At 30.2% G+C, this 17,195-nt stretch overlaps 1 protein-coding gene across 1 annotated transcript in view; it reads left to right on the top strand.

Moving 5' to 3' along the window:
- The window catches only part of LOC145280139 (WW domain-binding protein 2-like), a 50,011-nt gene extending 33,328 nt beyond the window's left edge, over window positions 1-16,683 (top strand). Inside the window, exons 6-7 of the mRNA XM_080131904.1 lie at window positions 4,266-4,352; window positions 16,435-16,683. Of these exons, the coding sequence (XP_079988030.1) occupies window positions 4,266-4,352; window positions 16,435-16,559 (212 nt within the window). The 3' untranslated portion in view covers window positions 16,560-16,683. The remainder of the gene's footprint in view (window positions 1-4,265; window positions 4,353-16,434) is intronic.
- The last annotated feature ends 512 nt before the right edge of the window (window positions 16,684-17,195 follow it).

Genomic DNA, 17,195 nt, shown 5'->3' with positions numbered 1-17,195 from the left:
ATAGCGTAACACATCAAAGACCGTAAATGACAAAGTTCTCTCTGATCCTCTCTCCTCTGATCTTGAGCACATGGTACAATGGGGTAAGAGGTGGCTGGTTACTTTTAATGCATCTAAAACCAAGCTCCTATCTTTACATCATAAACGCTCTGATCCCCATCTGGCATCAATTGAAATGGATGAATCTTGTCTATGGAAGCCCCATGTTTTGATAAGCTTCTGGGTTTGTCCTTTACTCTTGATCTGAAATGGAACACGTACATCAAGTCTGTGGCCAAAATCGCTGGGAAAATGGTGGGATCCTTCTAATGCTCCAGAAGATATCTCACTAATGATGCAATTCTCTATCTATATAAAAGCCAAGTACGTCCAAGGATGGAGTACTGCTGCCACATCTGTCAGGAGCTGCTAAAAACAGCCTATCCTGCCTTGATAAAGTACAAAATAGACTTTGTGGCTTTGTCTTCCCTGCAACCTTTCTCCCACAGGAGAGATGTTGCGAACCTGTCTTTGTTTTATCGTTATTTCCATGGCAAGTGCTCGTCTGAGCTCCAATCTCAGGCCCCCCCCTCGCCAATCTTCCTCGAAAAACACCCGTCTAGCTGAAACCACTGTCAATAATTATCCTCACTCTTTATCTGTGCCTAAATCAAAATGTAGATTCCATGAACAAAGCTTCTTTCTTAGAACTGCATGCTTGTGGAACTCTCTGCTCCTTGCCTGGGTCCCTTCTGACTTCAACTTGGATGTCTTCAAGTCCAACATAAACAAATTCCTGATGAACCGCCCCCTTAAATAATGACACTTTATCAAATCTCCGATACTAACTATTACTACGATATTATCCGATTGATTACCGTACACAAAATAACCCTTACCCCCGAGTGGCTTCTGGGCCTTGATAAGTGGTGACCTTCATGTAAAAAAAAAAAAAAAAAAAAAAATTATCTCAAATCTGAAGAACTGTACATTTCACGTAAAAATTCATTGACAAAGATCGTTTTTACATTTTTCTGACAAGAGAAATATAAGTTTTCTTGAATTATTTCCAAGTGGAATATTAAGTTACAGTCTTAAGATAATGAATTAATACAATAAATATACTTTTGCTAAAAAAGGTAATTATCCAAAAATTTAACAGTGGTAATAAAGTTTGTTTATCGTGTCAAAAAATAACATGGTGGCAAAATGAAAAAATATGGAAGCCCATAAAAACATAATTTATTTCAACTGTTAAAAGGGCAATTAAATTCACTAAGTTACAATGACAATTTATTCATTAAAAAAGTTCAGTTATTCATAGAATTTAAACTAGAAAGACAAACTGTTTAAATGTTAATTAAATTCATTAATTATACTGAAAATTCATTGAAAAAGAAAGTTAACACCATTATTTATTAATATTTATACAGAATTCAAAGTAGAAAAGAAACAATTTATAAAATTATTGAAAAATTACAAAAAATAGAAATTTATATTTTAATTTATCAGAATGTATACATAAAATTTAAAGTTGACTGACACAAACATTTTTTTAATTTAATTATTTTTGTATGTTCCTGTTTTTCAATTTAATTCTTTTTACTTTATTTTCCAAGATTATATGAACATTATCTTATGTTGATGATTATACGTTCATGCGTGCAATGAAAAGATTAGAATCTTATATAGAAAGATTATGTTAAAAATGTAAGCATAAAAAAAAGTAGAAATAGTTTTAGCAATTATAATTTTTTTTGTGTGAAAATATTAAATAAACAATGCTTAATTCAATGATAATATCAGTAGTTTGAGAAATTAATTTTTCTTGGAGTTATATCAATTTTGTTAATATGGACTTTAGGGGCTTTTTTCCTTATGTTCCTGTAAAAATGAAAAATATTTTTTTAAAAATTGTAATAATTTACGATGCGTTATTTTCATTAAAAAAGTAAAAATAAATTCAATCAGTTTTTTTTTACTACTGAAAACCATAACTTTAGTAAAGGTATTTTTTGTTTAAACAAAATAATACATTTCCACTAAGATTTAAATAAAAATAATGGGTTCATTATATTCCGCAATCATTATTTGATAAATACTGAAAATTTCATAAAAATTGGTTAATTTCCTGATTTTTGGTGAATTTTTAAGTAAAGGGAGGGGTCAAAATGTTTATTCATTTTGAGCATCGGCATTCATCTTGCACATACCTATTATAAACAAACAAACAGAAAAAAATAAAGGTGGAAGGGAAGTAACTCTTCTTAACTTAGTCGACTATTTAAACAGTAATATCAAATGAATTTGAAAACACAACTGTTGATCAGTAAGAAATAAGGGACATTTTTTCAGAACTCAAATTTTTAATGCTGAAAATGCATTTTGTAGAGTTTCTGTCGGCTGCAGCAAGTTAGAAACACAAAGTTCACCATATAGGTCAACAGCCGTTAATGTTACTATTGCTTTTGTAAGAGTGGCATGTTTTATACAAAATTTTTGAATGGTTCTATTTTAGTTGTGAAAAAAGAATAACTTTTTGTTCTCTTGAAGATGTTCTGGATGATTCTGAAATGAACATTATGTATTTTCTTTAATTTTATTAAATATTAATAATCATTTATTATATTACATATTTTATATTGTGAACTGTATTATTTATTATATTATTCATTAATTATATGTATATCATCATTATTATATTATTGATTTATTAATATAAAATGTTTTCATGTAAGGGATATGCTTTCTCATGACACCAGGCAATATCTTTAAGTTTGGAACTGAATTGAACTCTATCAAATGCCAAACCTGCAACAAAAAATTGGTGTCATAAAATTGGGTGTGACACGTAGCAAATGCAGCGAATTCCATTTGCACCAACTGTCAAAATCCGAGTTGCATGGAGGGAGAAGTTGTTGCAGGTGTTTAATAAATTCATCTATCTAGGTAACATAATTGTTTTCATTGGGTGAGCTGACACAGGAATAAGAAGTGTCTTCAACAATATTATCATACAAAATGTACATGTCTGCTCGTACTCTTGTATGACTGCGAAACATGGTCAACAATGAAATGTCAGAATGCATTAGATTGAAAATTATTGGTTTCTCTTTACATGAGATATTATGTCATACAATGGCATCTCTACTGGTTTTGGCTGCTGTCAGTCATCCAAAACGATCCAAAGTGTGTTCCACATTGATGTTGACAGCCCAAAACCATGTAGTAGGCCGCTTAAAATCAGGATGGGTTCAGTTGATGATTCTGACAGGTTGCACAAATGAAATCGTAACAGAGACATAAAAAGTTGGAACCGTCTAACATTAGTATGAAACATGAAGACAAAAAAAAAAATTTTTTTAGTGTGACAGACTGACAAAAAAAAAAAATTTAGTGTGACAGACTGACAAAAAAAAAATTTAGTGTTACAGACTGACAAAAAAACATTTAGTGACAGACTGACAAAAAATTTTTTTTAGTGTTACAGACTGACATAAAAAAAATTTAGTGACAGACTGACAAAAAAAAAAAAATTTAGTGTGACAGACTGACAAAAATAAATTTAGTGTTACAGACTGACAAAAAAAAAAAATTTAGTGTGACAGACTGACAAAATTTTTTTTTAGTGTTACAGACTGACATAAAAAAAATTTAGTGACAGACTGACAAAAAAAAAAATTTAGTGTGACAGACTGACAAAAAATTTTTTTAGTGTGACAGACTGACAAAAAAATCTCAAATCTGCGTTGACAGTACAAAACAGACTTTGTAATCTAGTGGAGGAGGGTTGTCCTCTTTTGCCTTTTTTCATACAGAAGAGAAGTTGATAGTGTTTCTCTACTCTATTATTTTCATAGTAGGTGCTCGACTGAGCTTCAATCTATGGTTCCCCTATAAAACCTTCATAATTAAAACTTGTTTAGCTACAACCACTGTAAACGCTTTTTTCCCTGTGTACCTAAAACTAAATGGAACTTCCATGAGCAAAGTTTCTTTCTTAGAACTGAACCTGCCTGTAGAACACATTACAATGGGGCTGCTTCCCAGTTGACTACAACATGATCGCTTTTAAGTCCGCTGTTAACAAATTCTTGTTTTAAATCAAATTCTTCCCAGTTTCTACCATTTTTTTTATTAATTCTTGCAATTTTGTCTCACTGTTAACCTTTATCCTTGAGTGGCTTTTTGGTCTTGATAAGCAGTGATTCGTTAATACATAAAATTGATGAAATTTCAAACTATTGCTTGTATTTCAAATATCCTGATTTTTCTTTTTCCTTTAGCTTCTGAAGTGTTTATGGCGGAAGCTCCACCACCGTATCCTGGAATCGATCCCAATATGACGCCTTATCCAAATAATCAATCGCAAGGTACGGAACTAAATTCTAACAATATTTCCATTTTTATTTTTTTACATCTGAATTATTCATGAAAGTTTGTTTTGATCGATTAGTAAATTTTTGCGTGCAAGTCCAGAATACAACCTAATCAAAAATCAAAGTATATCAAGATCTTTATGATGTACATATCTTTCATATGAATTAAACAGTTATGTTTTTTAACTAAGAAAATCAAATTTTATCACAGGCAAGAAACGCGTGTCTTATATCACCATAATAAAAGGAGATAACTCAATTTGAACTTCCAAGATTTTAAAATCAGCCTTTTAATGACTATGCTATACTATTAATGGCTAAAAATCATTACAAACGATTTTATATATAAAAGGAACTTTGTGTCTGTGTGTGAGTTCATTCCTTATAGACTCAAAAACAGCTGGGCCGATTTTTATGAAATTTCACACGAAGGTACATTATGTGGCTGGCAGTGTTCTTAGATAGGTTTTGTATCAGAATGTCTTCGATGATCGAAATAATCTGTTGAAAGAAGGAACAGCCGATTTTATCCAACGTTAACACCTTATACAGCCTAACATCACAAGTGCATTTGATAAGTTTTATTACCACACAAGCCGAAAAGCCAGGCATATAAAATCAACAGTAAGTCCTTTGATATGACAGGGGCTCGCTTGAAATGAATGTTTTTGTTTAGAAAACAATTTTAGCATGATACTTTTGCATTTTAAACTTTAATTCAAGCCATTTTATATAAAAATAATTTTATAAAATGGTTATAGTCAGCTAACATACTTCCTAACTTCTGGTGCGTCTGTTACCAAAAGCGGTGACAAGGCAAATAAGTTCCTTCACTTTTATTGTTCTTCAGTATTTCTATTGTGAAACGATTTATTGAAATAAAATATAAGAAAAAGATGTTATTGAAAAGTATATGGCAAATTTATATAATAAATATATGTTTATGGAAGTATTACAAAAAAAATTATTATAATCAAAATAACAATGAAATTATTGAAATCAAAACAAAATTTCAAACATAACAAAAAGTATCCAATACATAATAGTCCCAAAATAGTTGGTTTTGATTCTTCGTCACCATAGTTTGTATCGGTAGTCCCTATTACGGCCCTGAATTGAACTTTACATAGACTACCATTCGCTGCCGGGTTCTACATTGCTAGTGAAACAGTCGCATTTGCGAATGATTTCTTTCAAAGTGGCAACTAGAAATAATGAAACGCTTATCTTTTGGCGATTGTATTTCTTTCACTGACAATCTTGCAAAGCTCACTACTGAGTGAAAAATATCTTTTCAACTTTTTTTTTTTAATAAAATGAACAAAGTTACATTATAAAGGTTTAATAGAACAACATACTTTTTTTTTACGAAGGCTGTTTAAAAAAATATCCGAACAAATTAAAATGTTTATACCTTCAAGTATCAACATTGGGTACCTGGCGTTGCCCGGGTGTTTGGAGGTGTGTGTTGAGCAAAAAAAAAAAAAAAAAAGTGGTAGACACATCAAATCCATACCGCAAAGGAGGAAAAGAATGTGTAAAAAAAAAAGAACATGATGCATTTGCTGTTGCGTCCATCGCCAAACCGGACGAAGATTTAAATTAAGGCTAGTCAATCGAAACGAGGGGATGACTTTCGAATATATCAGTGAAAAAGTTACCCCTAGAAAAGTGCCCAGTTGGGGGTGAACGAATTAATGTTTTTAATCAATTTTTCGATATTTGTTGTCCAAAGAGTTGAACTTCAAAACAATACTGATCTTGTGAAAATACGTTGCCTCTGTCGAAAGTTTTAGGCAGACATACATATACGCATTTAAACAGACAGGTGAGATTTATATTATAGACTAGCGGAGGCACCTGGTGTTGCCCGGGTGTTTGGAGGGGGGAAAAAAAAAAGTTTTGGTAGGTAAGTAAGCTCAAACCCGAACCCTTGAGGTTAATAGGCTGATGACATCACCACGCTACGCTGGCAGAGAACTGAAAATGTGTGAAATGAAACGATTAAAAAGTGATGTGACAGGTGCGTGAATTAAATGAGGTCAACCATCACGCCATAGGGAATGAAACGCACTTAACTTTGGCTGCAAGCCAGTTTCTGCATATGTTGTTTGCTTCCCCAAAGATGTTTGAGAAAACCAGCTCCTCATTTAAAGGGGAGTGTCATAACGAATAGCAATTTTCTGATATGACGAATTTTGGCCGCATTGATCAAACTTCGTTGCTTTCTGTACGTCCCGAGCACAAGTGCCAGAAAGGCTAATTTTGCTACAGTTCAGTTTCGCTTATATATGACAAAGCCAAAGAAAAATGCGGAGAGAAAAAATATTGTGAAAATAGCGTGTAAAAGTCACCCAAATTAAAGATAGACGCAACCTCCGTTTGTAACTCGTAGATATTATAATTTAGACAGTATATAAAATGTTTTAAGAATGAGTGAACATGCCAAGCGCGCCCCGTAAAAAAACCTTTGCCGGGCATACAAAAAAAGTGCGCGCGCACACATTTTCACTCTTATATAGATTACACTTATTTAAAAAAAAAAAAAACACAGAAAAATTTTTGATGTACATATTCGCCACAGAACGAAAATGTCATATTCTAAAAATCATGTGGGTTTCGCCAGTAACTTTTCTATTTGGCTAATAAACAAAAATATTTAGTTGTCAAATATCAACTAAAGATAAATTTGTAGAGCCTTGCGCTACCAACCACATGATTTGTGTGAATAGTAGTGTTATATGGATCAATAAAGTTATATCTGGTTTAGCACAGCAGGGTTCGGTAGTGAATTATAGGCATGCCAACCATCTGTCACAATTTATGTCCGTGATCGAACGTACTGTTGAATTATTGGTTCCTGCATCCCTCGTTTGTTTCTTGCTCGATCATGACAAGAACCCATTACCCTTCACGATACCTTCCTTGGTGGTATTTTCTGTGCGTAAATTTACATCATTTATTTCTACTGTTCGACTCGTTTGCACTGGATTTTCGAGCATGTACATTGCGCAAATATCGCAAATATAATCGTAAACGAAATTAAACGAGACGCCCGTTTATTTTGCTACATACACTACTAATTCTTGTAAGGTCCACTAATACAAAATTTGAAATCATGTAGCCTTAGGCAGCTAGCTCCGAAGAATGAACCCGCTGTTATATTTAATGTGTTTTTGTACTTGAGGCTAACCCAACAATACCCATCAAGACATTTTTTTCTGCATTGAATATCCATTCTCTTTAGATCCGGGCAATTTCAGCAGATTTGTTTGTTGGCGATTATGTAACACCTTGCCAACCATCACATTGTTCTAAACGTGTTCAAAGTTTCGTCTAATAGGATTTTTATTATTGTTTTGGTGATGCACAGTTCTGTAGCTGGCATTGCTTCGTAAACTGAATAGTTCATTATTTAAAGATTTTTAAATGTGTTTTCAATAATTAAAAAAAAAAAAAGTGCAAAAAGTATTTTCGATAATTAAAAAACAATAAAATTCCAATAATTCTTGATTAAAATAAGACCAAAAAAACTTTCATGATTATTGAATAAAATTTTTAAAAAGATAAGAAAAACGTAATAAAAAAGAGTATGTGTACAGGGGAGATATATATGTAAGAGAAAAAAAACGAAGGAACTGTTTGTCTTGTTATTGTTTTTGGTAGCAACCATACAGGAACTTAGGAAATACGTCAGCTTACTATTACCTATAAAATCATTAGGTTCTCTACAGTGCAATGTAGATTACAATGTATTGTGGACTAAATCACTGCAGGGAGGCATATGAAGCTTCCTCCCAGTGCACTACGATGAGTTCCCAACTAGCGCAAGTAATCAATCGATTTGATTGAAAAATGGACAATTTCACCGATATCGATGACAGTAAAAATATGGGAGTGCGAAACATTCGTTGATTACGTGATTTTCGGAATATGACATTTTGGTTTCGTGATCATAAAGATTTTTCTACATTCTAGTTTTTTTTTTTTTTATAAGGTTGAAATTTGGATAACAACCAATTTTTTATTAAACAAAAATCGTTTGTAGAGTTATCTCCCTTTGTTTATAAGCAAGCATTTTCAGCGCTCTCTCTCTGTCTCTCTCTCTCTATATATATATATATATATATATATATATATATTCCGTTTTTCTCTTTTTTATCCCCCTTTTTTTGGTTATTTTTAAAAATATTTTTCAATGTTTGCTAGGTAGGAAAATTGAGCAAAGCCTCACTCTCCCCAATTACTTCTACTTTAGCTGCCATTGCGCAAAGGCAACATGTGCACCGCAGATTTAACTGCCATAAGTTCAATTCAAACACAGAAGTATATAAAAGCTAGAAATAACTGTAAGAAAGAAATAGCAACAGCTAAGAGAGAATTTACTGAAATTACCAAAAAACAATGCATCGAAGCACAGAAATTAGGAACCCGTCATTTCTTGAAAGTCTACAACAGTCTAGTAAATAATGGGTAATCAACAATTCCCTCACTAACCAACAATCATGAGGTTGCTTGCACGGCAAATGACAAGGCTAATATGCTTGCAAGTCGGTTTGCTCCAACTCCACACTGGACTTTGCTAACCACCCCCTCCCTACTTTCCTTTGCAGATAGATGCCATGCTAGACGATCTGAAAATCACCCCTTCTCAGGTGCATGCTATCATAAAAAATCTTGACACTTCAAAAGCATGTGGACCTGATCTGATCCCGGCTGTGCTATTAAAAAAATGCTCTGCCGAAATAGCTCCAGTTCTCTCCAAGCTTTACAACAAATGCCTTAATGAATCTTGCTTTCCGGACTGCTGGAAAACTGCTTCTGTGGTACCAGTTTTCAAGAATTCTGACGGAAGAACTGACCCATTAAATTATCGCCCCATTAACCTCCTCCCACTTTTTGCCAAAATATTTGAGTCCATAATTAACCAAGCTCTAGTCCATCACCTTACAGCTGTTAAACTTCTGACCGACCAACAATATGGATTTAGGCAAGCCCATTCCTCAGCATATATCCTAACTTTAATCTCTGAACATATATATGATTCACTGGACAAAACAGGGGAGAGTAGAGCGGTAGCTCTAGATATATCTAAAGCTTTTGACAGGGTATGGCATGAAGGTATTCTCAGGAAAATCAGATCATACGGTATCACTGGTAGAATACTTAACATAATTAAATCCGTTTTAGATAAGAAAAAAATCCAGGTTGTCCTCGACGGTCATACATCTAAACAATATGATATAAATGCGGGAGTGCCTCAGGGGTCTATCATTGGACCTATTATTCCTGATATTCATAAATGACCTCCCCGACAAAATTGCCTCTGAGATGGGTATATATGCTGATGACACCACTCTCTATAACAGGCACAACAGGAAAACAAATGAACACATATCTAAGGAAATGGCAGAAACACTAGAGGATGACCTTCAATCTGTAGTGGAATGGGGACAAAAATGGATGGTCACATTCAATGCTGCCAAGACTAAACTTGTTTCCTTCAATAATTACAAGAAACCGTCTCTACCACCAATAGCAATGGCCAAAGATTCATTATCTGAAAGTACTTCTTTAAACTCCTCGGCCTAATGTTCACAGGAAACATGAGTTGGAACAATTACATTGAGAGCATTACCAGGACCGCTGCGAAGAAAGTAGGCTCTCTCTACCATGCTAGAAAACTACTAGTGCTTGAAAGTATCCTGTACCTCTATAAGGCCACCATTCACCCATGTATGGAGTATTGTTGTCATATTTGGGCTGGTACATCTGCTACTAGTCTCTCGCTCCTAGACAAGGTCCAAAAGAGAGTCTCCAACCTAATAGGTCTTGAACTGTCATCTAAGCTTCAGCCTCTGTCCCATCCACAAAATGTTGCATCCCTCTGCCTGTTCTACAAGTATTTTAATGGTGAATGCTCTGACGACTGCAAGCACTTGTACCCCCTTGACGTAAATACCCCCCGACAAACCCGACAAACCCGACAAGCAGCTCAATCCCACCCCTTCACAGTGGAGATCCCTAGATGTAAGAGAGCTTTCTACTCTAGTAGTTTCTTCCCCAGAACCGCAAGACTTTGGAATTCCATTCTGGGTCCCTGTTTTCCCAACTGTACTGACATGCAGAAGTTCAAGTGTAACGTGAACCGACATCTTGCTGCCCAACTCCCTACATAGTACCCCAGTAGCCTATGTCCCTGATATTATCCCCCCCCTCTACACCAAAGTGGCAATGTGCCTTGTTTGCGTTGAAAATGTAATAAAAAAAAGATTTTAGGACCGTTCTTACAGGATGTTTAAATATTTACTGTTGCTTTAAAGCGAATAAAATTGACTTTTCTTAAATTGTTTTTGTCTTTCAACACTTTTGATTATTAACAAATATTTTTTTGAAGCATTAAAAATATAATTTTAAACAAAATAAAAAGGAGAGAGAGTTTGAATTTTTTTTCCCCCTGGAATTGCCAGTAATATTTTTTATTATTTCAATTTAATTGAAAGGGTTTTTTAAAAATTATTAATTCTCAACATTTATTCTTATGCAACATAATAACCGAAAAGGGCTACTTTGCAGAATTTGAACTGGACTGTTCCTTTTAACCCTAAATATAAACTAACGCTAACTTAAGTTTAGATTTTGTTTGGCAAATTTGTTAGGTTCAAATTCTGTAGAAGCATTTCACTCTTTTTTATTTTGTTTAAAATTATATTTAAAAAAAAAATTAGTTTAACAAAAAGAAAAAAATAATAAAAAATCATTTTTCATGAAGTAATGGATTTTTTTTTCAACTGTTAACAAATATTAAAATAGCTGACTTATTTATGTAAAAATTAAAAATGTATTATGGTTAATTCAGTAGTATTTTAATTTACTAATTTTTTTATTATTAATTGATATAATAACATAATTTTTATTATAATTATGATATAATAACATAATTTTTATTATAATTATGATATAATAACATAATTTTTATTATAATTATGATATAATTACATAATTTTTATTATAATTATGATATAATTACATAATTTTTATTATAATTATGATATAATTACATAATTTTTATTATGTTATAATTACATAATTTTTATTAAATATGATAAAATTATATAATTTTTATTAATATAATTATATAATTTTATTATAATTATGTAATTTTTTATTAATATAATTATATAATTTTCATTATTAATATAATTATATAATTTTCATTATTAATATAATTATATAATTTTCATTATTAATATAATTTTCATTATTAATATAATTTTCATTATTAATATAATTTTCATTATTAATATAATTTTCATTATTAATATAATTTTCATTATTAATATAATTTTCATTATTAATATAATTTTCATTATTAATATAATTATATAATTTTATTATTAATATAATTATATAATTTTATTATTAATATAATTATATAATTTTATTATTAATATAATTATATATTTTTATTATTAATATAATTATATATTTTTATTATTAATATAATTATATATTTTTATCATTAATATAATTATATATTTTCATTATTAATATAATTATATAATTTTATTATTAATATAATTATATAATTTTCATTATTAATATACTCATATAATTTTAATTAATATACTTATATAATTTTTATTATAATTTTTATTATTAATATACTTATAAAAATATATTAATAATAAAAATTATATAGTTTTTTTATTAATATAATTATATAATTTTCATTATTAATATAATTATATAATTTTCATTATTAATATAATTATATAATTTTCATTATTAATATAATTTTCATTATTAATATAATTTTCATTATTAATATAATTTTCATTATTAATATAATTTTCATTATTAATATAATTTTCATTATTAATATAATTTTCATTATTAATATAATTATATAATTTTATTATTAATATAATTATATAATTTTATTATTAATATAATTATATAATTTTATTATTAATATAATTATATATTTTTATTATTAATATAATTATATATTTTTATTATTAATATAATTATATATTTTTATCATTAATATAATTATATATTTTCATTATTAATATAATTATATAATTTTATTATTAATATAATTATATAATTTTCATTATTAATATACTCATATAATTTTAATTAATATACTTATATAATTTTTATTATAATTTTTATTATTAATATACTTATAAAAATATATTAATAATAAAAATTATATAATTTTTTTATTAATATAATTTTATAATTTTTATTATTATTATATAATTGTTATTAATATAATTATATAATTTTTAAATTATAATCATTGGAAGATAATGAATAACTGTTTTTAGAATGGACACTTAGAAAAATCAAGTTTATTTGCTTTAAAAAAGTAAATATTTAAAAATATTTATTTGCTTTAAATATAATGGGAGAGATTAATTAAGCCTCATCTCTATTCAAAACTATGAATGGTCCTAAAATATATTTTCAATCAATAGTTTTTTTTAAATAATTCTTTTTTGTGAATAGTCTTTTTAAAACTGTATCTCCATCAAGAACGGTCATAAAATCTATTTTCAGGCAATAAGTTCTTGTATTATAGCAAAACTGTTATAAAAAGTATATTTGTGGGGCGGGGAGTTTCCTCCTTTTAAAACTATAACTTCCTCAAGAACAGTCATAAAATCTATTTTCAATCGATATTCCATAATTTCTCAATTTTCCTATTTGATAAAAATTGCTCTTTTATGTGGCAATTTTTTTCAGGACCCTGAAACAAATGAATGTTACCAAATGCAAAATAAATTACTCTTCTACCTATATTTGTGCTTAAGCTTATTTTGAAACATGTTTTAATTAAAAAATAAATCTAGTGTCCACTCTGTTAGAGCAAAAAATGCTGCCCAGGACACTTGATAACCACTCAAAATCAAAAATGAAACAAAATGCTGGTAGAAACACACCCAATAAATGTCAATTATGGTGTGAAAAATGTAACGTTCTGCCAGTATTTTATTTAATTTTCGATTTTTGAGTGATTAGATTAGTAATAAAAAAAGTTTAATGAATGTCTTTAAAAAGTTTGAATGAGTTGAAAAAGATTATCATTTTACATTAAATTTATATATGAAACTGATTTCCTATGCAAAATTCTTGTTTTTTTTTTTATTTCTTTCTGAGACCTTATTATCTAAAAAAAAAAAAAAAAAAAAAAAAATAGAATCTCATTTTTGGGGGAGTGAAGGTGTTATTCTACAAATTTGCCATTCTTATTATTTATAGTTATTATTATTATTTATAGTTATTATTATTATTTATAGTTATTATTATTATTTATAGTTATTATTATTATCATCTCTATCTGGTTTTTCCTTTTAAAGTAAAACAGATCCATCTAATAACTAACAAAACTGTTAGAATTGAGAAAAAAAACATTTTGTCGTAGATGGAAGGCAGAGAATAGTTAAATCCCCTCTCTCTCGCCATGTTAAGAATAGCTTTCTAAACAGTAACATTTTTATGTAGAAACTCATTCTTGACATGAGACAGGCTTTGCTAACAATTCTGTTTCTACACTGCTTTCGTTGATTCTCTTTGTTTATAAAAGTTTCGAATAAAATTCACGACGAATAAATGTGAATTGGTTTTATTTTAAAAGAAAAAAAACAAATCTTGATTTAAAAATTTTAATCAAAGGAAAACATTTGAGAAAATTTTTTTTTCTAGAAAGATCTACTTTTGTAATATCCACCCGTCTTCACTCCCAAGTGTGTTTTTTATATTTTGCAAAAAAATATGAGGACATTACGTGGAGGTTTTAGTCATTGGAACAGTTTTAATAACTATTAAATTTTTAAATTAATATTTAGAAATTTTTAAGGAATTGTAATCTGTACTTGAGAACAAAATTGCTAATTGTATTGGAATTGGGAAAAATTTTGGATTCGTCCCATCACTATAATAATATAAATATACAATAGAACCCCCGGGATACGGCATTAAAAATTAGTAACAAAATACAGTCCAATATATAATACCCATGTATATAATCAAATAACATTATAAATAACACTATAAGGTGGGGCAAATACTGTAACCAGGGTCCAGAAAAACATATTCCACATCATAACTTGAAAAAACTGTATGCTGGAGCCACTATATTCCGGGGTTCTACTGTATATATGTATGTATGTATGTGTGTGTATATATATATATATATATATATATATATATTGGAAAAGTTAATTTGGAGTACAAAATTTACATATGACTGAGAAGAGAGTGCTTTTGGATCCTAGATGTCTTTCGCCATCCTTGTTCAGGCAAATGATGCCATTTTTCAAAAGAGAAAATGGGGGAAGAAATTAGAATTAAGGTGAAACTGAAAACGACATATTTACAATTACCATAAAATACATGTACAGGGAGGAAGGAAGCAGAGAAGAGAATAAAAATAAAATGTGTATATATATATATATATATATATATATATATATATATATATATATACAGGGTGGCCGAAAAGTCCCAGGACATGCATTTTTAATAAAACACAGTATTTTTTAATGAAACACACAGAAAACATATATATTCAACAAAAAAAGAGAACTTTATTAGAAACAAAGCAGAAAACAACTAGAGTAATTTAGTGGTCTATGGGATCAGTATGTTGGCCCTCGTTGTTCTTGCACAATTCCATTCGCCTCCAGGTTCTTTGTGCCATTTTTTTTAGAGAATTCCTTGATACGCTAGCAAAAGCTGCAATAATCGCATGCTTAAGCTGATCAATGGTTTCGTATCTAATACCAGAAACTTGACCTTTAATTAAACCCCATAATGAGTTGTCTGGAGTGGTCAAGTCGGGGCTTCAGTGTCCTGGGACTTTTCGGCCACCCTGTATGTATATATATATATATATATATATGTATATATATATATAATGAATATTATTAAAAAAAAAATAAAACAAAAATTGTAAAATAACACAAGTGAGGAATGATATCTTGCATATAAATATACGGGGAGGAAGGAGAAAAATGGGGCGGGGAGGGGGGAATCATAGCTATAGTATCTAAGTCACCCAAAAGATTCAGGGTATTAATGACCCTCTTCTGCCTGCAGAGAGAGGGTTTGAGTCGCGCAATGGAGATGGATTTGAAAGTTTTCAAATGACTACTCGATCTGCCTTGAAATAGAATTGAAAAGAAATCGTCCTTTATATACCAAACTGCATCCTGGGTTCGCCAATAAATGTTTCCGATTGCGGATTCTAAATTATTGTGAGTAGGGTTGAGGATTTTATTTTTATTACAAAAACCTGAAGGAACATGTCCAATTCGCTGGTTCACCTAACATAGACAATTTAGTGCAAGGCAAACCGTCCTTTTTGAAAGAAGAAAATGCAGGTTTCGTATTGAAAATCATCCGGGGTAGAACAGACAGAAAACAATTGTTAATGGTTTGTTTAAGTTGATTAATGAGGAGGACACATTTTTCTTCAACCCATGGCAACTTAAGAAATACAGGACACTTTGAAGGGCCAAAAGTTATATCTTTATTAAATTGATTGATTTTGAATTTAATGCATTTAATTGATTAAGAATTCTGGGTAGCCGTTATCGATCAGGATTTCCTTAATTTTTAGTAATTTCAGTATCTAGCCGACAGGGGGAACAAATAATCAAGACCCTAAGCACCAATGTATAAATAAACTTCAACTTGGTGGTATTAAGAGCAAAACAACACCATTTATTATATAGACCAGTAAAAGTAGGTTTTCTATATATAGAGGTAAGAAAACCCCCTCTGGACCTTTCAATAAACACGTCGAGGAAAGGGAGAGAGTTGTCCTTTTCTATCTCTCCATAGTAAACAACAAAGCGTGATGTAAGGCTTTATATATATATATCAGTAAATGGATGTTTATTAGAAAAGAGTAATTTGACCTATAATTCACTGGTTTCTTTGTCCTTTTTGGTGGGAATCTGAGTTCTCTTTTCTTTGTTTTGGGAATTAATATGGATATTTTTCACTTACATTTTATTTTAGACAAGTGTATTTATTTTATTTATTTATTTTTTTGTAGATGCGAAGGCGAAAGAAGCCGCCGCCAGTGCGTATTACAATCCTGCAAACCCGCACATGTTGTACATGCCCAACCCTAATGAACCACCACCACCATATTCGGAGGCGACAAAGAAGAGCAATTAAAACGACATCGCAAGTGTCAAAATAGTCAACAAGTGGATGATCGTTACGATAGAAATTATGTATAAAATCTGTATATGTGTGTAATCGTTGTTTCAAGATTAATAATAACTTTTTGACGATTTAATATTTTTCGTTGATAATTCTTCATCTTTTTACACCTCGATTGTTTTTTACCCCCTTCCTTCTCGTGCACTTTTTTTTTTTCAATCTTAATTTCGGTTATTTATTTATTTATTTTTTAATATTGATGGTTTTTTTTTTTTCGTGTTTCTTTTCTTTGCTTAGTTATGCTCTTAAAATTAATTATGGTTTTGTTTACTTTTAGAAGGTCGTCCTCCCTGTCATTACCACCTGCTTTGAGAGGACTGATTGATTTATTATAGCCGGTTAACTGAGATGTCCCCACTGGGGAATGTCAATGGACAGATTTTTCATCCATTCATAATGCCCCTCCCCTTTTTTACTCGTATCATTTTTAATGCAGCATAGCAGGAGCGATAGGGGGTGGGGCAGGTATATACACTTTTTATATTTTAATATTTGTTATTTACATTGTTTTCTACAATATTTGTATTTATGCTACGTTTCGACTAGTGTGTTTATTGCCTTCTTCAGATAGTATTCATCTGTACTCCT

The sequence above is a fragment of the Euprymna scolopes genome, chromosome 7 (assembly GCF_053919585.1).
Source record: "Euprymna scolopes isolate OS-2025 chromosome 7, ASM5391958v1, whole genome shotgun sequence".
Lineage (NCBI taxonomy): Eukaryota > Metazoa > Mollusca > Cephalopoda > Sepiida > Sepiolidae > Euprymna > Euprymna scolopes.
This window is presented reverse-complemented; position numbering and strand designations above follow the sequence as displayed.